The 25,817-nt window shown below is 40.8% G+C and overlaps 2 protein-coding genes across 3 annotated transcripts; one reads left to right on the forward strand and one right to left on the reverse strand.

The window, feature by feature from the left end:
• The first annotated feature begins 728 nt into the window (after positions 1-728).
• Positions 729-10,163, forward strand: il13ra2 (interleukin 13 receptor, alpha 2). Of its 2 annotated transcripts, none has more exons than XM_035177694.2 (9): positions 729-1,063; positions 1,324-1,586; positions 3,230-3,386; positions 3,476-3,596; positions 6,945-7,129; positions 7,242-7,396; positions 8,413-8,560; positions 9,060-9,177; positions 9,276-10,163. In XM_035177694.2, the coding sequence occupies exons 2-9, from the start codon at positions 1,524-1,526 to the stop codon at positions 9,343-9,345; spliced, it is 1,017 nt and encodes a 338-aa protein (XP_035033585.2). In that variant the 5' UTR covers positions 729-1,063; positions 1,324-1,523; the 3' UTR covers positions 9,346-10,163. The 2 variants fall into 2 exon arrangements, with proteins under 2 accessions (XP_035033585.2, XP_035033584.2); XM_035177693.2 differs by having other exon boundaries at positions 1,435-1,586.
• A 2,871-nt stretch (positions 10,164-13,034) lies between these two features.
• Positions 13,035-24,034, reverse strand: LOC118121937 (transmembrane protein 47). Its single transcript, XM_035178221.2, has 3 exons — positions 23,668-24,034; positions 19,599-19,739; positions 13,035-15,835 (listed from the first exon to the last, which is right to left on the reverse strand). The coding sequence occupies exons 1-3, from the start codon at positions 23,882-23,884 to the stop codon at positions 15,654-15,656; spliced, it is 540 nt and encodes a 179-aa protein (XP_035034112.1). The 5' UTR covers positions 23,885-24,034; the 3' UTR covers positions 13,035-15,653.
• Positions 24,035-25,817: the final 1,783 nt, after the last annotated feature.

Consider the following 25,817-nt stretch of genomic DNA (forward strand, 5'->3'; position numbering starts at 1 on the left):
GTCTTGTTACCATGGCACAGATGTAATCAATAATACCATAAAGCGCTGCATAGAAGAAACAGACATTTTTTCCAAACTTTGAGAAAATGATGTGTAATTAGTGGTTGGATGTAACAAAGTACATATACAGTACTTTGTTAGTACATCTTTCATCAGCAAATGTGTACAATACATTTTTGGCATTTTCTTACATGCTCCTGTTGTCTTTTGTTTATTTTGACAAGTAATCAATAATCTCTGATCAAATCAGAGTGGCTAGGTAACATTACTCAATGTATTTTTACTTTTACTTGAGTACATTTTTTGTTTGTGTATTTGTGCTTGTACATAAGTTAATTGTTAATCAGACACTGAGAAAAATAATACCACCACTATGTGCAATATTACCATTCATGTGCAATATAATATTAATATGATGTTAAGCATCATATTATGTTTGATATCATGTGGTATTTTACTTTTACTGACGCAAGACTTTCCCCAACAATATATCCAATAATATCCATCAGGAACCACTTTGTTGTTCTGTCTGGCTCACACGTGTGGGGGTTTACACATGATCTGACAATAACAAACTCTTTAAAGATTATCTGATGGGACAAGAAAGTAAAAACAAACCCTGACAATCAATGTTGTAGCCCACTGACTAACAAAGAGGCATTATGGGCATGGCTCAGGGAGAATTTCACTGGAAACGACACATAACCTCCTCCTGACATGTCCCTCTCCAATGTCTGCACAGAGTCCAGCCCACGTTGAGCCTCAGCTTGTCTTAACTTGCTGCAGAAGGAAAACACCTCCTCAGATACAGTCGTCTGGAGCTCTGAGAGCAGCAATTATTATTATTAATTTACCTAATTTTTATTTTTATTTATAACCACGGGGAAAGTCTCCCTGAAACTATATTGGTACAGCCTCAAGGTTTTTCTATCCTATTTAGTTTTTATTATTTCAGGGTCGGATACAACCACAAATACACTGATGGGGATGAAACGTTCTGTGACTTATCCAGTTACACTGATGCTGCTCCTGATAACCTGCAAGGACTGCACCGGATTTAACGGTTGGACTGCATTCTTCATTTGTTTATGCTTTATTACACTGTGGAAACCAATCAAATGATGGTAAATAGACTTAATGTGGTGCATAATAAATTAAATAAATTTCTATATTAAATTTAATTCATTTAATGAAAAAATGTCTTCAAAAAACAAGAATTTAAACTTACAGCATATCAAGGTCTTGTTTTCCATTTAAACGTGGTGGATTATTTAGTACAGATCAAAATCATTGGTTGATTTTAACGTGTTTCATGTTGTTCAGTTGACTTCAGGGCCACTGTACTGGGGGTCCGACTGGGTGTCAACACCTACACTACGGGTTTTTTATGATATGGACACAGCCACCAGAGGTAATAAATCTATACACTTGCAGTGGATCCTCCTGAGGACCTCGTGATTCTAGACCCTGGTCATCTTGGACGCCTTGACGTTACATGGAGACCCCCGGCCAGCTTGATCAACATGACAGAGTGCACCATACGGTACCAGCTGGAGTACTACAACACAAACAAGGACAGCTGGACGGTAAGTGATTAGCATTCATTCATATTCAAATAATCAAGCATACAGTCATTTTGTACATGAGCGGACAAGCATAAAAATACAGATTATTAAGTAAATTACAATATATTCTCTAAAATGATGTTCATCTACCACAGTAAACAATGTGTGTATGATTACATGAATGAAGCCAAGTACATGTGTGTCCAACTTTGCTCAGATGACATTTTTCCACCTCAAACAAGCATAATGAAATACTCTATGTAAGTATATGTTAATTAAGGATATGTGCCTGATTAAAAAAGGATTTTCATAACTTGACAGTGAAGTGGCAGAAATCTTAAACTTAAAGGGAAAGTTCACCCAAAAATGAAAACTCCCTCATTATGTACTCACCCCTATGGCGTTGGAACCGCATTCGCGCGCGGATCACAGCGGAAACATGATGTAAATGATACCGTTTCGAGTTGAATTGGAATGTCGGGGCTTACTGACACTTGGATGACACCACAGGAGCAGTATGGCTGTATGTTTTTTTACGTTTGAAGAAGTGGTCACCATTTACTTCAATTGTATTGGATTTGGCTGCAACGCTGTTTCCCCCTGAAACTCCGAAAATGTTTTGTGGACTCAAACACTTCACCCACCCCTCCATTGGCATAATGGTGAGTGGATAATGAGGGAATTTTCATTTTTGGGTGAACTATCCCTTTAAGTCTGGATGATCAATTTAATCGTCACTGATTTAGATAAGGCGATTTATTACTTGATCTATTGGAAATGATGTGTCATAAAATAAGAAGCAGAAAAAGAGATATGGGAATTTGATTCTTGGAGTAAATATTAGTTCACCCGTCAAATAGCATTTCATCAATGCAGACATCTTTATATAACTCAGATGTCTGCCATGCCTAATTTAAAAAAGTATTCACAACATAATCCCTGAGCGGATGTTATTCATGCCCCTACAGGGCAGACTGGGCAAACCTCAAGCGACAACACACAGTAATGTCTCCAAGAGATGCTGGTACATGTGGCATGAAGGAGTCAGGTTTCAGTGTCAATGATGCTGACCACGTTCTCATTCTCAAAAGCACAACAGAGTCAATGATGGCAGGGAAAGAGACTTTACTGTAATGTTCAAAAGAAGGCAAACATACGTGGCAGAGCAGGAACAGCAATCAGGCAGGTTTGTAAAGGTCTAAGGTCTGGAGAGTTTAGCAATGAGCACAAACACTAAACAACTGTTGAGTGGAAACATGGAGGTAGATGCAAAACGGATGGTTGGGTGACAGAGAACATATCTCAGATGGTCTTATCTCATCTAAGGAGGTTATGTTTTCACCCCTGTCTAGCGGTTGAATGGTTTCTTGCAAGATTGTGCATCTTCCGCCCCAGACTAAAAACACATCTCTTCCGACTACACCTTGGTTAAAATTAATAATATTAAATAAAATAAATTGTATGAACTGGATTCTTGTTGTTCTGGGTTTGTACCCTCATGGTTAATGCACTTATTAAGTGAAATGTAATGTAATGTAGTAGTAGTAGTAGTATCTTTGAAAGTGTATCTCATGGAAATTCCAGGCTCTCTGCTGATGGTGTCAACAAAGTAAATACATCTAAATGTGAACTCTATGCTGAACGACAGATTTGTGTTTGTGCAGGCCATCAGGACGCCTTGGAGGTCTTACAACGCTCAGTTCGACCTGATGAAAGACGTCAGAGTGAGAGTGTACACGCTGCTGAATGGACCCTGCACCAATGGCACCTTGGTCAAGAGTGTGAGCTACACAGAACTGGTTCAAAAACCTTCCAACAAAGGTTGGTCACTGAGGTCTTCTATGTGTGACGCGATAGGATGCTGTTATTGGAAATCGTATATGAACCAACAGTGATCTTTCTACCTTTAGGTGTTGTCGGTTCCAGGGTCAAGGATTTCATCTGTGTCTTCTATAGCATGGAGAACATGGAGTGCAAATGGGGAAGAAACCCAAAGATACCAGACAGCTCACAGCAAAATCTTTATTTCTGGTAAGACCTTGTTAGACCTTGTAGCCATGACAGCAGTGGTCATTAGCTCTAATCCACTGAGAAATATCTCCTCAGTATTACTGGATGGAACCCACCCATATTTATTTTTGTACAGACCTTTGGTGATCCTCTCCCTTTTCCTATATAGGACCAACAGAACATTGACAACCTTTCTATCTATAACATTAGTATTTGATGGACTGCTTTGGAATTTTGTAAAGAAATTAATGTTGAATTGTAATTAGATTGGGGATCTGATGTTTCACCTCGAGCAACCAGCAGGTCCGAATTTCACCTGCTTGACTACTTTGGTTTACGCTCATTAGAAAACAGATATGATAAACATGGTGAAGATTATCTGCTAAGCATAAGCGTTGTCACTGATGACTGAAATCTGATTGGACCCTGAAGTGCCCCTGTTCTGTCAATAATTTTTTTAAAAATTATATTATTACATTTCATTTAGCTGACGCTATTATCCAAAGCGAGTTACAATAAGTGCATTTAACCATGAGGGTACAAACCCAGAACAACAAGAATCCAGAAAGTATAATTTTCTTCAAGAAAGCCAAACTACAAAGTGCTATATGTAAGTGCCATATAAGTGCTAGTAAAGTGTTAATTTCTTTAAAAAAAAAAGTTTAATCCAAGGTATAGTCGGAAGAGGTGTGTTTTTAGTCCGCGGCGGAAGATGTGTAGACTTTCTGCTGTCCTGATGTCATTGGGGAGCTCGTTCCACCATTTAGGAGCCAGCACAGCAAACAGTCGTGATTTTGTTGAGTGGTTAGCTCGCAGTGAGGGAGCAACAAGCCGATTGGCAGATACAAAGCGGAGTGGACGGGCTGGGGTGTAACCTTTGGATGTTTTGAAACGGATGCAGGCAACTGGCAACCAGAACCTGTGCCACTTACTGAGTGAGAAGGAGATGTATTCTCCTGATGTTGTCCAGCATGTATCTACAGGAACGTGTTGTTGACGTAATGTTGGCAGTAAGGGAGAGTTGACTGTCAAGTGTCACACCCAGGTTCCTAGCAATCTAGGTGGGGGCTAATACAATGGAAATGTAGTTACAGAAGTTGGATTTGAAAATGAGGAGCGTTTGTCATCTATCTAAGTAGTTGATAAAGTGGCTTGGTAGAAGGGTGGAAGGAGGAGGGGGGCTTGGGGGGTAAGGGGTCTTGAAAAGGTCATCAGGGTGTTTCGATTTTTGCCATTTCCTTTCTGATTCATCGCATAGTGGCTCTGTCGGCATGCACAGAGTCAGACAACCACGGAGCTGGGGAGGACTTGCGTACCTGTTGTGACGTAAGAGGACAGAGATAATCAAGAGGGGAGGAGAGAGTAGAAAGGAGAGTGTCTGTGGCAGAGATAGGATGCATGACTGACAACGAGTCAGTTGAAGGGAGGGCTGATAAAACAGAGGAGGCCAGAGAGGAGGGAGAGAGGGAGCGAATGTTGCGACGGACAGGTACAGAGACTGTTGATGTGATAGGGTTGTCAGTTTGAGAGAGCGGGAGAGAGTTAGAGATAAAGAAGTGGTCAGAGACATGAAGTGGGGTTACAGTGAGGTTAGATGTAGAGCAGTTTCTGGTGAAAATATATTCAAGGTGGTTACCAGCTTTGTGAGTAGGAGGGGAGGGACTGAGTGAGAGAGCAAAGGAAGAAAGTAAAAGTAGTAGGTCAGATGACTTCTCTGAAGTCCCCCAGAAGGACAAGTGGAGGGCCATTTACTGGGATGTTCGATAGGAGGACGTCTAATTCTTCCAAGAAATCTCCCAAAGGACCTGGTGGACGGTAGAGAACAACAATGGTTAATTGTACCGTTTATAAATAAACTAGTCACTTGCTAACAATACTAACAATAGACATGACAATTTGTCTGGAATTTTCTACGCTTTTTTGAAGAACACAATGAAACAATTTTCGATAGATTCAATCATGTGTGGGTTTGCTCAAAGTTATAGAATGAACAGTAAACACAGAATGATTTAAATGTGCACCTGACTGACTCATGAATTGTACTGTGATGTTATATAATTGGACCCTCATTTATGGCATCTGGTTTAGAAAAATCCTAGATCCATCTTTGCTTCAGAATAAGAGTCATTAAAAAATCTGCCACGTTTAACCATTATTCAAACCAACTTTTATCTTACAATTTGGTTTTCTTCAAATTTATTGCTAAGGACTTTCCACGCTCAGTAAATGGTTGACAGACTCTGAGTCTTGTTTTAACTTAAACAGAAAACAGAGATGTTATATAACGACTAAATAAGTCTTTGAAGAGGATAACATGTAAAAATCCGCCAAGGCCCAATAGTCTCCTAAATTAAATCAAGCTGCATCAAATGTCACACACTCATAGATCCATGCGTTATTCTCGGAGAAAACGGTTAAAAAGTTGAAAAATGTCTCACAATTTAAAGAAAGTGATCCAAGATTTCCAGGTCCACGCTGAAGTTTCCTCAAAATACATTCAGTTGTTTTTTGTGTGATCTTGCTCATGAAAACAAACAAACCAAGCAACAATCAAATGGAGAGGGTTGAAAACATAACATCCTTGGTGGAAGCAATGAATGCCCATCACTTTCCTGTAATTGTGGGTTCAAAGCTGCGAGTGTGTAAGCAGGTTTTCATCACAGCTGTGGACCAGAGTTTCCAGACCACGCACGCATGCAGAAATTCATAACTCATGAACTGTATTTACTCAAAAACTAGGTTTCCTTTCATGCAAATTAGGTTTATTGACCTTAAATTCCAAAAGAATATGAAAACTTGTTGGTAATAAGATGGGACGTTGAATGAAAAGCTGTCACACATAATTTAGGGATAATTTTACTTTATGCTTCATTAAAAAAATCCAACCTGACTGAGCCAAGAAGATAAAAGTCTTGTGGTCGACTTGGAGACAACCCAAGGGTTCAACAATTTCCGTGTGATGAGTCATATGTCTTTTTTTTTGTTTTGTTGTTGAAGCTTGAAGCTTTTATCCAACATACATCTTTATCCGAAGGGACACAGTTGACAGGACGAGAGCTTCAGCTGAGGGGAGAGGTTCTGATGAAAGCTTCTCAGCGAGCAAGTAGTAGTAGTTTTTTAGCTTTTATCCTTGACATAGGCAGAGCATTCATGTGAAATTCAATGCAGGGTAAAGCGCACCTTTCTCTTGGAATCAAACAAAGCCATCTGCAATCTCTCTTAAACCCTGTAGAAGCTTTCAAATTGTGGTCAGGTTTCACTGCTAAGCACCATGAACTTTAGGCCATTAAGGTAAGCAAGTATAAAACCTCACCTGATCTCATTTGATGAATAGATAACAGTGTGTCATCTGGTCTGTCTCCTCCACAGGCACAAGGACCTGGAACGGGCTGAGGAATGTCCGAAGTACATCATTTCAGGTGGAGTCAGGAGCGGCTGCAACTTCACGAAGAATGATCTTCCTCATTTCACTGATATAAATTTTTGCCTCAATGGTTCCTCGCCTGACGGACCCCTGAAACCAACATTCACCTCCCTGCAAGTCCAAAACCAAGGTACACGCATGTCTGCTTTCTGTAGAAGAGCAACCACAGCAACATTACTGTCCTCGTGTTTTGACTTCTCGCATTCTATAATATACTATGTCTTGTTTGCATATCCATGCAGTGAAGCCTGGGGCCCCACAGAAGCTGCATCTGCTAAGGGGTCCAGACAAGCAACTGGAAATACAGTGGGAAAGTCCTGTTGGGAGTGTTCCTGAACACTGCCTTGAATGGGAGGTAGAACACAGTCAAGAGGGACCTGACGGAAAAATAACAACGGTATGGGTGACACATCTTTGGATTTGTTTTTGTTTTCACAGATAGCAAACAAGACACTCTGTACTTTCCAACAACCATCAACCAGCCATTCTTTCAGAAATTCCTATTGCGGGTGTGTAACTTTCCACCTTTGTTTCTTTTGAATGGGCAATTGCAGAACCACCTGCACTGTACAGGATAGGCCGGGCTGAGAGTTGTGCAGGCAAAGAGTATGAAAAACTGCAAGAGCATCTTATAGTTGCATTTATTTTACACTTGCAGATGTTACATTCCCAGAAATACTGTTGAATATTTCCATTTCCTAACCTGCTGCCAGCCATTTACTTTTTTCCCTCTGCATGGATCTATCACGTCTCTAATTTCACTCCACTTGAATTGTCAACACTAAATGTACAAGGGGAGCAAGGGACAATACAAATGATGAAATACTAAAAGCTAATGTGGATATGCAAAGATGACAACACACACATAAGAAAAAGAGCACTGTTGAAATACATTGACTTCATCTGTATTAAAGAAACAATTACTACAGAAAACAACAATACGGATATATAGCTATGTCTCTAAGGGGTGTTGGTATCCGAGGCAGGAAGCAGTCAGGTTACAGCGACAAATATAATCACCACATTTAGAGAAACTTAAAACCCGAGGCCATGTGAACAGAATCCGGGTCAGACAAGCAGGAACAAGAATCTCACAGCTTTGCATGTCTACAGATTTGGGAAATGAGGACATACATAATGACGACTGGTGGGTGTAAATAGGGAGGCACGTACAGAGGTGATTGTTGAGTAGTTGAGGGCATATCCAACCTGTTTTATTTGTAGATGTGCCAAGTAAGATATGAAACACAACTATAACTTCTTGAAAATATGTATATTTCTACAGCCAGTCAGAGCAAACACATCCATTTCTCTTTATTGAGTTTGTTTGTGTCACAAAGATTTGTTGATCAATGCAGCTTTGAGCAGGTTTTGCCTTTGAGTTTTGACTCTATGAATGTTTATCATCAACAGCACAAGAGTTTAACCACAGAGAGAAGCCTGACTCTGCCCCTCAACCCCGACAATGAAAGAAACTGTTTCAAGGTGCGGTCCAAATTACATCAGTATTGTGTGGACAAAAGCTTCTGCAGTGAGTGGAGTCGTCCAACCTGTCACCCAGGTGATGAACATTAAATTTACTACAACTTTTCATTTACATCACAATTATGTCTTATTGTCCTGTCCCCATACCAGCTAAGGATCTGGGTCATGGCGAATCCAGGCTTGTTCCGAGGAATAGCTAACAGCTAAACGAACGCTGGTCCAAATTTGATCCTTTTATTAGTGTGTGAAAATTCTACCTTTGACGCACCTTCAGTGGCTCGTATTGTCTGCTAAATAAATATATAAAGTAAGTATTTAGAGCTGCCTCTGGATTCAACATTAAGACTGTGGTTTCATTCGTTTCATTTTTAATTTGAAAATGTGTGCCCATTGTAATTTGATTGATTTATGTTTGGAAGGTTTATTGATTGATGTTTTCTTGACAGAGACATTTGTAAACTGGAAAATAAATAAATTCACTCGATTCATGTTGTTGTTTGGATTTGCCCCCAAAATGCATAACCTCATCGCTATCAATCCCCTAAATGTGTCTGATTTGTGGGTGTGTGCTTTAGAAATGAAAGAAGTCCGCCCTAAACCAGAATGGGACATGGTACGGGTCTATGTATACATTGCTGTTGCCATCACTGCCACACTGGTGCTGACTCTGGGTTTGGGTACAATGCTCAAACTGTGAGTACATACACATGTCCAGTATATTATCCACGTACAGGGAAATGTACAATGCATTTGAATGGTAAACTCACTGCAACACTGTGGTTCCATTCTAGGAGGACATCAAGACAAGCGAAGAAGCGTGACTCTGTGACCTGTTTGTCAGAAGTTCAGCTCCTACAATGACGGAGGCCTGAAGGGATAAGTGTGATTGGAAATCACTATGAAGCCCTGAAACATGGCGTCCAGTCATTGACTGATTGTAACCACTGCTGACACATGAGTGTAGATGCTACATATTAGACTGAAGGCTGCAATAGGTTATTTACAAAAACAAATAATTTGCACAGCAGTATTATATTGCTTCTCTGTGCACTGCGTTTTTATTATATTGTTTCATGCAACGGCTACATTTTTACGATTGCTCTGAGATGTGTTATTAACCGGAATTGTTTTGTGTCAAGTTTTATTGTTTCCTTTTTGCCTCAAATCTTGCCAGTTAGTTCAGACAACAACAGTTTTATTTAGTGTGAATCCGGCACACAGGGATCACATATGTGCAATGGTTTTATGTTACTGCACTCAACTTGACTTTCATCGGCTGCAGAATTCACAGTCTAAGTTTGAGAGATTTACATCTTTTTAAATGGTTAATTTAAAGAGAGGAACTTAGTTTAAAGTTTGAAAACACAATGCTGCCGGCTCACAGGCCATATGTTCACAGATTCAACGCCTTGAGGAAATTTCTTGGAGATGAACTCATGGATAAGCTGATAAAAGTTTGGTGGTAACACATCACTGACCTCACAAAGCACATGTTGTGCCTTGCCTTGCCTTTTTGATGATTTCAGTGTGTCATAAGATGTTTGTTTTTTATTATTATCACAGCATAGCAAATCATGGTAATTAACATTTCAAGAAACCTGAAGTGAAATGTTGACTTTTGAATGATACTGATGTGTCAGCATATTGTGGAGAAAATAACACAATAAAATGTTTAATAGCATTGTGGGGTATACGGTGCACTTCCTCTAATTATTTCAAACATTTATGTGTAAGAGAATTTTTTTTAACTCACTTTATGTTTTTCAATTGATACTTGAAGCGAGACACAACAAGTGAATAGGGAAAAAATCCACATGTAATGCCCCAGTTTATCACTTCCATCAAGACAAATGCTTTTTGTATTTCAAGTTTTCTGAAATGTTATATCTAAATGTGTAAATGAGGTATTATCTGATTAGAAATGCACTTATTCAAATACATTTACAGGACAGATAGCTGAGCATTAGATAAAGCAGTGTTTATTTTGTCTGTTTTGTTGACGCATTAGAGACTATCTATCCGAATATAGATAGAAGTAAACCTAGAGTGGTTGATGTGTGTAAGTCATACTGATTCTGAGTGGAGGTTTATGCCAAGTCTTCAGAATACGAGAAAACCCTCATTTTGAGCAACATGTTATAAAAGTAAAACAGACCAAAATATCCAAATTGAGTGAAAAACAATGTTGTGGCCTTTTATATACATATAATTAAGTAAAGGGGAAGAAATTAAGACAAAATTTCTGGGAAACAAAACTGTAGTTACAAGTATTTTACACAGACTAGATTCTTGAAAGAAAAAATACAATGTAATTGGTGGTGTGTATTAGACTTTCCTCATTTCAAAATATTTCACACAAGCCTTTAGATATCAGCAGTGTTTGTTTTGCTATAATACCCCCATTTCATTGTATGGCCTGTTTGAACTCATATCTAATTTTCTAAATAATTAATTACTAAGAAGAAGAAGAAGAAGAAGAATAAGAAGAAGGTGGCCTACATCAGATTAAATTAAAGACAAGGGGGGACACTGTAGTTTAAATGAATCACATGAACTGAACCCACAGAACGTCTTGTCTTGTCTTGAGTGTGAACTTCAGGTCTGTAGTTAGGACAGTACCTTGTTTTTCTAATGCTCATGATGCCCTCTAGTGTTCAGATGATGCATAGCACCCACCACATTCACAAATAGGTGCTATCATGGTGGCACTGTGTCGCCTCACAGCAAGAAGGTTGTTGGTTTGAATCCCGGGACCTTCTGTGGCTGTCTGAGTTTGCATGTTCTGTCTGTGTCTGTGGGTTTTCTCACACAGTCCAGAGACATGCTGAATGGGGTTAGATTGACTGGAGACTCTAATTGGACTGAAGGTGTAAATGTGGAATGGCGACCTGCTATTCACACTGATATATTTTTTATTTAACTTTTGATAAGAACATTCTGACTTATTCAAATGACTATGATGCCACGCGTCATCTTGTTGAAAACACAATCTCTCATCACATTTACTCTAGTGCCTGTTCTAAACCTGCCTGTTTGAAATGGGTTGTTTGGCGTCTGGAGCTGCTTCAGAATTATTAAAACAATAATTAAGGCATAATTAATCTGTGGTGCAGAGTGAAGTTAGAAAGTTTTGTTCATCATACCTGGTTTATCTTCAAAGGATATTTTATAGTCAGTGTTTTTCATAAAATAACACTGAATTAGTTTTATTTCTGTTAGGTTTGAATCACTTACTGAACTGTTGTTTTTTTGTGTGGGTGTTTGCCTGAGGAAGACCAGAGTTAACTTAAATCATTGACCTAATTAATCACTATGATCCAGTGCAGGTTTGTTCCTTGCTCCCGATAAACAAACGCTATTCTTTTGACTCCAAACAATACATATTGATTTCACCAAACTGTTAGCAGTATAAGCACATAAGCACACATTACATAAAGAGTTTCCACTGTGTGATACTCTCCTTCACGTTGGGAAAGTGACCATCTGACTCCAGGCTGGGCGCTGTTTGTGTTTGATCCAACATTCACTGACATCCTCAAGGTCATCTCGGCAGCTGACTGCTTCCCACACCAAGTCCATACCCTCCATGTACACGTGTGTGTGTATGGGTAGATGTGAGAGAAAATACATGAGAAAACTGAAGATAATGGAAGATAATTAATAAGAGGAAGCACAGACGTGTTTTTCATGTAACTGGAGTGTTGTATTCATGCCAGGTTTTCCATGAGCAGTCCTGGGGTTTATCTGGACCACGCAGACTGCAGGGCAGCACAAGCTGATAGTGGAGGAGTGAGTAACCTTTTTCGAAGTTAATGTGTAATTTTGGCGGGGCCAAACTTGATGGAGGGTCGGTAGGAGGGTAATGTATAGCCCAGGTGTTACTTTCAGTCCATTTATTTGCCTCACTGCTCTGTTGACCCTCGTCTGCAGAGGACTCCTCGCCTCATGCTGAGGATCGCACGAAGAGCTGGGACAACTTCAGGTTTGCATTCGTACTTCCCTCGGATTTTCCTTAAATATAATCATATCACTCAAACAATGATTTTCCTCCTTAGGCAACGAGCTGTCAGGGCCCACGTTTGTCTCTGTCCCCCAGGCTCAGTAACTGGAATCTGTCCCTGCAGAGTGAAAGTGTGCAGGGCCTGGCTGGTTACTGCACCTGGGGGCCAGCCGTGCTCCAGAGGCTGCATCATCTCCACTACAGATACTATCCACTGCATGAGATTCACAATGTCCTGTCCTGACAACTGGGGTAAAATATACTGTATGTGTCTTAGTTTGGTTTTGCTTCCTTCACTGACACGAGTTGAACTGCTCCTCTGCAGCCGTGGGAAAAGCTGCAGTCGTAACCAAAGTATTCAGAGATGAGATGAGAGAATGTAGCAGCAGCTGCAGAAATTATCCTCAGCTGCCCCAGTCACACTGGATATTTTTTTTATATAATAATACACATCTATTACAAATTCTTACTTGTTTGTTTCCTGCCTGTCTGAACTAAAAGAAAAAGTAAACGCTTCATTTGAAAAGATGCAATTTTTTTTCTCTCTCTCTTTGTTTCGGTCATGTCTTTATTTTCATAAAAGCATAGATAAAGAGTTAATACAAACAAACCAATGTGAAACACATTAGAGCTGATGTTGGATCTACATTTCTTAGCTAAATGATTGAATCTCAACTTCAGCCTCCCAGTTCCAGACACTGACGAGATATGATCAGTAGGTGGGGAAAGACCACGTAAATGCATGTGATGCATTTACTGTGTGTGGGTGGAGGGCTGAGAATGAAGAACCCCTGACATTTTGACCTTTGACATTTACAACACACCAAAGTTAGAAAGTGCATAATTTGAAACCGTCTTCCTTCCAAATAAAAAGCAAAGAAAAATAACCATGGGAGGCTGATTTGTATACTAGAAACTTCCACTAGCAGTCCCCTTATGAAACCACTTTTGAATTCACTAGATCCAGATCTTTATTTGGATCAGCACCAAATTGCACACACTCTGGAAATATAAGTCCCCTAAACATGCCTGAATATTTTAATCAAGATCCATGCCACATAAAACAGATTCTTCCTCCCTCCACAAAATGTAATGGATATCGGTTGGGTAGCTTTGACATAATCCTGTTTACTAACAAATAAATGCAGACGAAAACATTAACTATTTTACTGAGGTACTGTAAAAACGTTGATATAGTGATATATATATTGTGTGTGTATCTCAATCTTAGAATATTTCTCTTAGAATAAATTGTTCCGAGTCAACGTTCCACTTGTTTAAACAGCCATGTCCTCTCACTGTGATATTGAATATTTTACTTTGGGTTCTAATGTTTAACTAAAGACAACATGCGCAAGATCTGGGATGAGAAAAAAAAAAGATCTAAATCTCTCACACACACACACACACACACACACACACACACACACACACACACACACACACACACACACACACACACACACACACACACACACACACACACACACACACACACACACACACACACACACACACACACACACACACACACACACACTGTGTGCGTGCGATCTCTCTGCCACGATGTAACCACGACGTCACCTTTGACTGGTAAGTCACATTTCAAAGATTCCAGAGAGGTCGCTGCTATTATAAGACAACCACTGAGCTGGCACCTCACACATTCAAACACAACTTTAAGCTGCTCACAAAAGCCAAGCATCAGGTTAACATTGGGATTTTGTGTCGTATTCGTTTTCTTGGAGCTCCGCAGCTGGAGCGTTCACACTGTTGCAGCAGCGGAAACTGTTCCTCCCTTTAGAACGATTGTTTGAGCAGCTGTTGCAGTTTGAACTCCGTGGAGTTAAAAACAAGTGTGAACTGGGAGATGTCACACCGGGCTGCTCACATGTGGCAGCAACACCTGTTTTAAACACCCAGGGAAATAATATAGATGTTTTTTAATGTTCCTTTCATAAACACACTTAGAAATTAACAGCTTTTCATCAACATTTGATCTGTAACCTGTAATATCAATTATATCTTTTCAAAAATGACTCTAACCTTTTTTTTTATGATTGTAATGTTTAATAAACACAACCATAAATCCTTCAAGCACAATTATCCTTGACAAGTAAATAATATGACAATTCAGTAAAAAATATCTCAGTAATTACATGACATGAGTACACCAACTCTCAGACGGTTTTAAATTTAATTGCAAAATATGCCTCTTGGTGAGAGTAATACATGTTATTATGTTGCTGATTATTTTTTTAACGATGCATCATATTTTCACACAGCACACAGCCTGGTGCAACCTCCTCTGAGGAATGAAATAGTTTGGCAGCTTTTTTTCTCTTATTAGGCATCGCTCTAAAAAGTCTGTCAAAGGTGAAATTGTCAGAATGCCACATGATCGCAGCAAGAATTATTATTTTAACAATAATCAACACTCCTAACAATCCCGAAAACTACAGCTGTTTATTCTTCTTCATGTAGAAACACTCTGTACACATTTACATGTTTTACTTTCAAACAAACACTTGATCGCTCCAGGTGACTAATCTACACTTCTAATATCCGAAGGCTTTCGCTTCGCTAGATATGTTTGAGCCATAGAACACGTGAAGGGCTTTCAATATTTATAAAGTGGGATATGAGGCCATCAATACATGAACAACAAGCTTGTCCTCGTAAAATGCTACAAAAAAGAATTGTAAAAAAAGGCATTGTGGAGATGCGTCAGTCCCTTTAAATGTCCAGCCACTGCACAATCACATGTCAGGGAGAATCTACTGTCCTGTTCCTCTGACAATAGGAGGGATCCGGGCCAACGTACTGTGGAAACGTCCAGCAGCATCGGAGGCTCGCGGCCTGTCCAGAAAGCTCTCTGTGCTTTTGCACCTCACTGTTGACAGCGGCAGGGCTGAGGGACCCGCTGGCTGCATGTGGAGAGGGATGAGGGGGGGTGGGTGTGAAGGCCCTATACAAACAGCCCCTGGCCTAAATTAGGCCTTCACAACCTGTCTAAAAATAACAGAGAGAGTGAGACGGCGAGAGAGAGAGAGAAACAGGGTCTGTGCTTGCAGGGTGAAGAAAAGTAGCACACAGCGTGTGTGTGTGTGTTTATGTGTGTGTATTTCCAGAAGCAGGGTGTGGGTGGGGGAGGTGGTTGATGAGGGACTTAGTACATTGCATCCTCGTATATGTCCGTCCGCAGGCAGAAGAGGATCCCTCCGCCCAGCATGAAGATGGTGGCCCCCCAGCCGAGCCCGTAGCCCCAGTTAAACTCATGGTACGTCTGGAGAACCGTTCCGTCGATGAACTTGATCGGGTAGAGGACGAGAGCGCAGGCCTGCAGAACCACTGGAACACCCCCCCCAAAAAAGAGAGAGAGAGTCAAACATGAGATATCCTAAAAATCATACAGGCAGAGTTCTACACTTCCACTCTCACAGTTTGTATTCTTGCTGAAAGCATTAAGTCATTTAGGTGACTCTGTTTGATTCTCGTGTTAAAACACAAATGTGACAGATAAAAGCACGGCTGCGAACACCAGAAACATGACTGTGGCTGGTTATGAAAAGAGGCTGAAGAATTGAAAGAGAGTAGGAAAATGTTTTTTAGTTTCTGCAGAGACCCGAGAGTTACTGATGTTAACCAGAGAATTATTATATACAGCGATTAGATGAAAACAAGCCTGTCAGGATGTAACGCAACAGACCCCTTATGAAACCACGTTTTAATTCCATACATCCAAATTTTGATCCTGTTCTGCACCAAATCACACACACTCGTGACTATCAGTTGCCTAAATGTTACATATTTTAATCAAGATCCATGAATTATTCTCAGAGAAATCAACGAAAAAGTTAAATAAAACAAAAACGCCCTTTCTCACAACGTTAAAGAAAGTTCAAAAGAATTCCTGGAGCCGCCCCCAGACCAAGATCCACACCAAAATGTGTTCTTCCCGGACCCACACCACATCCTTCCACCAGGTTCCCTGCTAATCTGTCCAATCGTTTTGGCGTAATCTGTCTTAACCAACAAACAAACAGACAGGGGGTGACGTCCTTGTCGGAGGGAAGAAAGAAAACTGTGTGTTTTTAGAAGCATGTAAGTAAAAAATGATGTATGTGTCAAAACAGGTTTAAACAAGTCCAATACTCTTTTTCCATTATAAAACAATAGCCTGAATGCATTTGGCTTATAATGTATAAGATCAGAATTTAATTTTGGTTGTCGATTTAAGCAAGACAAAGGAAGTGATTTGGAACAAAATGGATTTCTATTTCTTGCAGAGTGTGACACCTCCATCAAAAGACAAAAAACACTTTGAAAGACACGTTGATGTGACACATCTCCCTGTGGATTTCTCTTTCAGTTCAAAGTAAGAACTCTTCTGAAGTGGCCGGCTTTTTTTCCTCGACAGTGATTGACTTAAACAGCACAAGGCAAAGTCTGTGCAGGGGCTTTACTTAGTGAAATGTGGAATGAATAAATTTCTTGTATTATTTGTTTATTATAGAGGAGAAGAACCAAAACAGCAATAAAAACCACAGTACAAACAAGGGAAGGTTCAACGACATAAAAAACAATGGGAGGTGAAATTAAATGTCTAGAGTGGGAAGATACAATCCAGCAACGTATTAATAAATGCTTTGTGTTAAAGGAAGGACTTAAGGAGAGATTTAAATGATGCCTGTCTGATTTCAATAGAGAGTTCCACAGTCTGGGGGCGCGGACAGCAAAGTCACCTTTAGTTATATAAGCTGGATCCTCAGCCATTTCTTACAGTCGCCCTTATTCTCTTCCACCTTGAGATCTCAAAAAGACAACCACTTTGGTTCCTCCATCTTTGTGAATCATGAACTATAACGTTGTTGTGAGCGTGCACGTGCACGTGTGCGATCAAAGAGGAACCGTGGTCTGTCCTCGCAGCAGTTTCCTCTCCGTGCGCTGCTCGGTGACTCCTGGGGAAAGGACTCTCTGTAACCGTGGCTCCACCTTTCCTTCCTACAGGACGGCACGGTGGGCGTGCTTGAGGTCCGATGGCAGTTCGAGAATGCAGCGGTGTTGATGGAGCCCATACTGAGCTCGCAGCCCGCTGAGGTCATATTTCTGGACAGAAAATAAATACCACAGCCATGCTGCTGCCAACGGGCATTTAACGACCATCCCCTCTGCTGCTGCTGCTGCTGCTGCTGCTGCTGAGGACTGTGTGTGTCTGTGTGGAGGCCTTATTCTCTTAAGACTCTTAAAGCAATTACACACAGGAAAGGATAACACTGCATTCCCACGCTTTTCAGTAAATGGCTAACAGTCATTCAGACGGGGTCATTAAAATGGCTGCACACACTGGTCCTTTGTCACTGATATTTCCAGGGACAGAACAAGACAAAAATCTCCTACATTGACCTTCCATCACTAACCCTAACATTTTTTTTATCTATCTGCCACTTCTGGGAAATAAACCCAATGTAAAATAATAGATTTATCAGCTTGTTGTCTTATTCTACATTTTACAGTAATATACTTGTTAATGACCTGTCCAGGGTGTACCCCCCCCCCCCGCCCCTCGCCCAGTGGCAACTGGAATTGGCTCCAGCCCCCCCACCGCACGCGACCCTCAGGTAAGCAGTATAAATAATGGATTATGTGTTTCCAGAGAAATAGGACTTAAGAGACAGATGGTTTTGCCCTTTTTAGGAAATATTCTCAGTCACTTTCTTGTGGAGGAGTTTGCGTAGATGGACAGACACAAACCACGCTTGTGTGCGACTGTTAAATGTGCGACAGAGCACAAAGACCGGAAACAGAGGGAAATACCACCGCCAAGGCCCAGCAGTCCCCTTAAATTCATTTAAGCTGCACCAAATTACACTCACTCATAGATATGAGTTCCCTTAATGTGCCTCATTTCTTTTTCATCCAGACCCATGTTTAATTCCCTGGGAAAACTAAAATATCCAAATATGGATATTCAGGTTTGTTTGGACGTGGAATTCGTACTAATGCTTTGATTGATTTATCTTTGGAAGGTTCACTTATAGATGTTTTTTTAAGAAGAAATTTGCAAACAAGAGTCCAACAGTCCCCTTATGAAACCACGTTTAAATTCACCAGATCCAGGTTTTTATTTGGATCTGTACCAAATTAAACACAAGGAAGCTTGTTCTTGGTGCAAGCTTCCTTCCACCAAGTTTTGTGGAAATACAATCAGTTGTTTTTGTGTAATCTTGCTCACAAATAAAGAAACAGGGGTGGAAACATTACTTCTGTGGCGCAGGTAGCAGCTCTGGTCAAAGTTAAGTGGACAGCACCTCTAACGCTCATGAATAAACATGCTACAATAGATATAAGAGAGAAATTACCATCAAGAAACCCAAGGAGTGTATGGATTTCCCATCTATTCCTTTAACTTGAGTTTGCAGGCGTGATGAGAAACTGCAGGAGGTGGAACATTACTTGTGACACATAACAGGATGTCTGATTTATTATATAATCCAATTTTACTTTGGAAACTTTGGCAGGACTGGGCAGAGTTAAACGTAAGTGGTAAGTGGTTAGCGTTTCATCACCGTTCTTAAAATAGAGTAAAAGCACAGGCTGCGAGGCAGTTACTTCAACGCCTGTATAGTATATGAAGGAATGTGCTCTGCTAAAACTTTCATTATAATTGTGTGTTTCATATAGATCCTCCCTCTTCGGTGTCAAATTTTAGTTTCAACCGCGGGACATTCTCACAAAGCACACAGTGCAGTCCAGCAGTGAGCCAGTGCTGGCTGAGGAGTCTGTGGTTTTCTTTCGCTCAGTGACTTCACTGTGTTGGTAAGTCTGCAAATTCTGCGGCTACTTTTTCTTGGCACACGAGCCTGCAGCTCCTCACCACAGAAAAAATGAGCTCAACAAGCAAGCTTCTTTTCTTCTGCACCCTTTTATTTAAAGTGAGCACTAGAACGAAAAAAAAAAGAAAAACACTGTGTATGGAAATTGTTGGGGTTGTGGTGAATGCATATGAGCTGCCTTTCTGTTTCCAAATGTTGTATAAATATTCATACGGGCTGATGTTTTGAGAAGCCGTGTGGTGGCAAGGTGATGGGGGAAGGTGGAGGAAAAGACGTACCGGCAGTGAAGAGGAGCACAGCCACGGTGCGGTAGTGCTGTCTCTGAGTCCCCCGGCAGAGGGATATGAGGGCCACCAAAAACGCCACCAGAGTCGCCACGGCGCCGGCCACCAGGAGCACCAGCGTGGCAATCTGCCAGTCTGCGGAAACGGGACACACGCAGGTTAGAGAGGGAGGAGAGCACGCACAAACACAAAGGCTCGATTGTTGAATTGCAGCGCTTTGCTGACAAGCACGAAACAAGAGCGGATCCCTCAGAGTGAAGTGAGTGAGGCAGAACAAACTCAGGCCTGCACGACAGAGCCATCAGGAACACACGTAACCTGACTGGTAACTCAGTCGTCACAGTAACTGGGTTAAATAAGTAGAATGTACCTGGATTGGACATTGAAAGTGACGTCTGTTGTACTTGCACCATCACACACAAGTTTTTTCCCTGTAAATTTATTCTTTGGTAGTTTTTCTCACTAGTCGAGGACAGAGGATGTAGGACCTTGTCATTTTTGGATGAACTATCCCTTTAAACCCACTGAGGCAAACTGTGATGTGTGAATATGGACTATACAAATAAATATGACTTGTTATTGCAGGTCATTGTTTAGAGGGTTGAACTTTGTCTTTCAAAAGCTAAGATACAAACATTTCCTTATCTTAAAAGCTGCTTTCAGACATTTGCACTGGTGTCCACACATTTCTCCCAGAATTTTGTTCTAGAGGGGCTGAATAAAGTAAATGCCCCAAACATTTTCTGGAAATTTTCCCGACAGGCCCCTGGTAAAATGTCAGAGAGAGCCCATGTGAGAATACAGCAGGAACATGTCCAGAACATTCACAGCGAGCGAGTGGGCGTGTTGGTGACGTTTCTAATAAGCGGAGGACAGAAAACTGAAAGAACACAAATATCTCAGCATGAAAAAGAGGAGCCATATGCGTAGAAGACACCAACGAAGATGTAGACGAGACCATAAGAGTTTTTGGCGAAGGCAAATGCCGGTGTCGAAGGGCTGCAGACAAAAACATTGAGTTTTTCCGGTTGTTAGGAATGTGTCTGACCCTTAGAATCTCCCGCTGCGTTCACCATATGTGAAAAGCTAACTACTGAAAATGTCCAGCCCCACTTTTTTCACGTCTGAAAACATCTCAGAAGATATTCCAACCACAGCTGTACCCCAGGCTTAATATAACTCTCTTTATTTATGAACTTCAGTATTGGTGATAGTTTACACTTCGCGCTAACCTTTTCCATGTCATGGTGGCTTTTCAACAGCACATTTAATCTGTTTATTGCAAACAAACTGCAGTAGCTCCTGCTGGAAAAGCAAACCTCATCGGTTCCATGTGCGTCAGAGGATTCGTCCCTGGAAATACCTACACATCCCTTTAGAGCTTTTTTAATATTTTAAACTAAGCTTAACTCTTTATTCTGAAAAGAGAGAGAGTCTGATACCAGATACAAATGCATTCAGGAGAAATGTTTAAGTCTTCCATCCCTGCCTGTGCCGCCGAGTATCCTCTCTTTGATGTCCCACTCGTCACCATCAGGAGACAAAAAGCCCGACCTCAAAAGACGAGACTCAAAAGGAAAATTTGCATTTGATGAAGCTGAGTGAACCCTCTGTGCTGGGTGTGTCTCTGTCTCTCTGAGCGCTGATTGTCTTCAGTGTGGTAGAAATCAACGTTTTTGACATTGACACATGTGAATCTCGTTTCATTCATCCCTCAGGAAATACTTTTTTCCCCCCTGACATCTTTGCTCCATTATGTGGTTGTAGCCTCTATGCGGTGAACTCTACAAAAAGAAAAACAGTGTTCTCACATCACATTTCTCCATCACTCGTCGCGGCTGTGAGTGTTAATACTGTTTTCATCTGCGTTACTTCAGACGCCTGAAGCTTATTCTGCCTGTCGTCGCGTCACATCGCCCTAAAGATTATCTGCAACTGAATAACGTTGGAGATACGTAATGAAAATATGTGCGTAAATGAATCTGCTTTGCCTTTTTGGTGAACTGCACCTTTAACCCTAACACACACCCCCCCCACACCGCTGCCTTAATGAGCTCTGCAGACACTCACAGCAACAAACCCGCCTCCTATTCACCCGTGACACATTCCACAATATCAGAGAGCACTCAGCCACACCAAGCTCCTGTTTCCCTCTTTGTAGCCGTGCCTGTTTGAGTCTGTGATGGTGGTAGATAAGCAGCAAAAGTCACTCACGCCTGTTCAAGGAAATATTGTATTATATTTAGCAACCAAACAGGAGAATATTCATATGTAATTCTATGAAGTTTAGTTTTAAGCTATCTATTCCCCTTTGTTACAGTCAGCTATTGTATGTATAATGGGGACGAGGCTCCAGCTAAGCCAACCTACAGCACTGTACCAGCCACCAGCCAAATGAGGGTAAATCCGGGACGTTTAATGCGGATTTCCTCCCCCCAGTGGGAGAAAGGAAGGAGGTCGAGGGCGTAAACACCCGTCATGTGGCTTCTCTGCTGGACAAAAGGCGGCCTGGTGGGTCCGGGCCTGGTGAGGTGGACGACGATGGGGGAAGATGCTCAATGTGTCTCTTCAAAGCCTGAACTGTTGCTGAGTGTGTTCACTCTTTGTGTGCCCAAGAGGATTACATTTATGTTTCTACAACGTGTGAAGATATGGGGCTCGGGCGTAATGGCTACAAACTTTGATCAAGATAAATGTTTTCATATCAGTCGGCATTTATGTCATATTATTACTTCTTTTAAGTCTAAAGACGGATTTTTGCACCAAAGTGAAGGTTGTGGTTTTAATCTCTTGAAAAAACACAAATATTTGAGGTTGATCAATTATGGGATATAGCCCCTAACTTTGCTTACACAATACGTAAGCATTATGTTGATATATGTACATTGAACTCTTGCTACATTTGTATATGCGATATTGTCTATCGTCCAGTCCTATGTGAATTTTTTTCATTTTGGTAAATTTCTTATCCTAAAGATGGAAACTAACATTAAAGGTTCAATGTGAAGAATTTAGTGGCATCTAGTGGTGAAGGTGCGGGTTGCAGCTGAATACCCCTCCCCTTCCAAACCTGAAAGAGAACTGTGGTAACCTTCAGTTGTCATAAAAACTCAAAAGGTGTTTTGTTTGTCCAGTTTGGACGACTGTAAAAAACATGGCTGCCTCTGTAGAGAGGACCCGCTCCCAATGTAAATATAACGTTTTTAAATATAAAAGGGCCTATTCTGGGGTAAAGAAAACAACAATTCGTACACGTTAGATGAAACACACTAGTGAAAACATCACCAGGGTTATCTTTTCTATTCAATAAGCCAATAGATCCCTTTTATCTAAATCTTACAAAACTTTCTAAATCACAAAGACTAAACATTTACACCTCCAGCCCTTAGTTGACGTATTTATTTATCTCTGTGCGGATAACAACAGTGAGAGTTATTACTAAGTCAACATGGTTTCTATTCAAACTTGTTTCTCGTGCTTGCTCCTGAGCTATGGTTACACCACAGTGACTGGGCTCAGCATCACAGTGTTGGTCCTCAGTGACACCACGTCACTGCTGTGGTATGGAGAGAGGAAATTCATCAGCAGCACAAGAAACAATGGACAGAGACCAACAGGGACAACTAACTCAGACTGTGCCCATGGCGAGGAGGTGATGGCTGCTGTAGGTCGGTTCAACAAACACTCAACTCCTCTTTGTGTATTTCCAACAGTGTGCGTGTGTGTGTGTGTGTGTGTGTGTGTGTGTGTGTGTGTGTGTAGCCTCTTTGTGGCTGATGAGGAACTAAATCCACTGATAACATGCTGCTATAAAACCACTTCTTCAACAACACAAGGGATGATTACCACAGCATTACGCATGTGCCATAATGAGAGAAATCACTTCCAGCCTTTGGATTTTACTTTTTCCAAGAGAAGCAGCTCATTTTTTTCAACATCACCCTCCACTGTGCTACAACAGTAGTAGTTTTTTTAACTGTGTCCCAACCCCCCCCCAAAACAAAAAAAAAGTTACAAACAACACATGGAATGAAAATAAACATGTTAAAGCACTGTTCCCTACCAGATGTGAGTGTGGAGAAGCAGCTCCACTGAGGCTCGTCTTCCGAGTGCCGTGCGTCGGACTGGGAGCAGGACTCCCATAGGGAAAGGGAGAAGTGGTCGGCGGTGACCCAGGCGGGACTGAGCAGAGCCACCAGGTCCAGGCACAGAGCCAGGAAGACGCACAGCAGCGCGATCAGCTTGAAGGGTCGGAACACGTACACCTCGTTCACAGACATCTTCGTCCTCAGCCTCCTCTTCCTCCTCTCACCCAGAGGTACCGCTCACTGCTGCGGGTCAGGCGCTGCTGGGAGATGAGCTCGGTCCTTGCGCGTCCTCTACCACCATAGCATGCACTGCTTTGTGTGCGTGTGTGCGCGTGTGTCCAGCTGGAAAAGTTTACTGGGAGACATCCGGTTACATCGGGTTTTCACAATAAATGTTGTTTTGCTTGGCCAGGCAAATAATATATAGACTTTTATTCCAGGGCTGGATCATATAGACATAATTATATAGAGATGTAAATATTCACATCAGTTCATATCGATAATTATCATGTTTAATGTCACATTATAATTTATTAAGTTTAAAGTCTGATTTTTTTTAAAAACTCTTCTTGACAATGACAAACACTTAATAAACAGCAATCTAATTGCATTATATCAGACTTTTGTTATGTTGCTATTGATACAAATTACAGTATTATCATTATTGATAAGTTTTATTGCCCAGTCCTACTCATTCCCGCACTTTTATAAGTTTGCACCTAATATTTCATTGGTAATAATGCATCATCCTATAATTCTTTACTTTTTATCATGTAGTGTAATATTCATTAATAATAAATCATGATAATATGTAAGCCTGTGAATTGGCTGCCATTTTTTACTGCACAAATCCAAAAAGAAACAAAAGCATGGACAACAAAACAACGGGTAAAATGAACAAAGCACAAACTGGATATGAATAAAGATACATGGCAGAAAGTTTTAAACTGGTAGTCTTCCTTTAGTGGATGACAACAACCTTTGGAAAACTGGACACACACATGCAACAGTATATGGGAGCGGTCATGTCAGGTTTGGGGCTTTTATTTTGAAAGCCTAGTTAAGACCCCTCTACCTTTATGACAGTCCCTGCAATGTTTTTATAATAAGAAAGTAAATTCACTTAAAATATGTTGAAATAAGAGTTATGAATTCAACAGTGTTTCAACAACAATATTACCACATCACACCAGACAGAGTATTCATTCAAAGTAGAACAGAATATAAAGTTTATATAAAGTGAGTATAAAAAGAGAAACACCAAACCAATAATAAAATGACATTAAATGTACTTTACTACTTGTCTAAAACCCAAAGTAACACAAAGTTTCCAAATTTTTGGTAACTTGACACCATGTTATACCTTCATAAGAGGGGAAGTGATTCTGATACATGCAGCCAAAAACACTGAAGTATATGAGAAGATTAAAAAGTTGTGTGAAGATTAACTTCCACCTCTCAATTAAGACAATAATCCATTATGGGGTTAAAGGCACAGTCCAGATTTAGATTGTGACAGGAAGTGGTGTGATACTGGTGCATGTACATTAACTCAGTCTTTACAGACTCTGAGGTTGGGGAGTAGTTAATTCTCTTTGTGAACAATCCCTTTAGTGTCATTCACTAAAAACCGAGGGTTGGATTATATGTTGTAATGTGCTAATGATCCAGCAGATGGCAGACATGTGACATTATGGCTACTGGTGTCCATTTAAAACACTATTTTCAGTGGATATGAGGTGCAGCAGGATCAGACATGAAAAATCCAGTTGCTGGCTGAAAATTGTTGTGACATTTTAACAGTAAAACCGCTGATTAGCTTTTTGGTCTCGTCTGCTAATCCAGTTCTGGCTTCTTCACACAGCCTGGCATGTGTGTAGGCCGAGCTCACCGATATTTGTACCTCCTTTAGGAATCAACCCTTTAATCCGTGCTCACGCATACGTTGGGTTTAATATCTCCAATGAACAGCCACAGAAAAATGTAACACCTGATAAATCCACCGAATGAAATGACAAGTATGAAATTAGACTCGATTTGACGACAGTGTGGGTTGTCTTCATTCACGCCACCAAACTGTGGAATATTTCCATCGAACCAAATAATAACAGGAGCAAATATGAAT

This window comes from Hippoglossus stenolepis, chromosome 15, assembly GCF_022539355.2.
Source record: "Hippoglossus stenolepis isolate QCI-W04-F060 chromosome 15, HSTE1.2, whole genome shotgun sequence".
Classification (NCBI taxonomy): Eukaryota; Metazoa; Chordata; class Actinopteri; order Pleuronectiformes; family Pleuronectidae; genus Hippoglossus; species Hippoglossus stenolepis.

Bases quoted from the DNA above. Each gene is read 5' to 3' on its own strand.
- il13ra2 (XM_035177693.2), top strand. From the start codon at position 982: ATGGGGATGAAACGTTCTGTGACTTATCCAGTTACACTGATGCTGCTC. The intron at 1,064-1,434 runs GTTGGACTGCAT...ATACACTTGCAG, and splicing joins GGACTGCACCGGATTTAACG to TGGATCCTCCTGAGGACCTC. The intron at 9,178-9,275 runs GTGAGTACATAC...GTTCCATTCTAG, and splicing joins TTGGGTACAATGCTCAAACT to GAGGACATCAAGACAAGCGA.
- LOC118121937 (XM_035178221.2), bottom strand. From the start codon at position 23,884: ATGTCTGTGAACGAGGTGTACGTGTTCCGACCCTTCAAGCTGATCGCG. The intron at 19,740-23,667 runs GTAGGGAACAGT...CCGTTTCCGCAG, and splicing joins CTTCTCCACACTCACATCTG to ACTGGCAGATTGCCACGCTG. The intron at 15,836-19,598 runs GTACGTCTTTTC...GGGGTGTTCCAG, and splicing joins TGTGCTCCTCTTCACTGCCG to TGGTTCTGCAGGCCTGCGCT.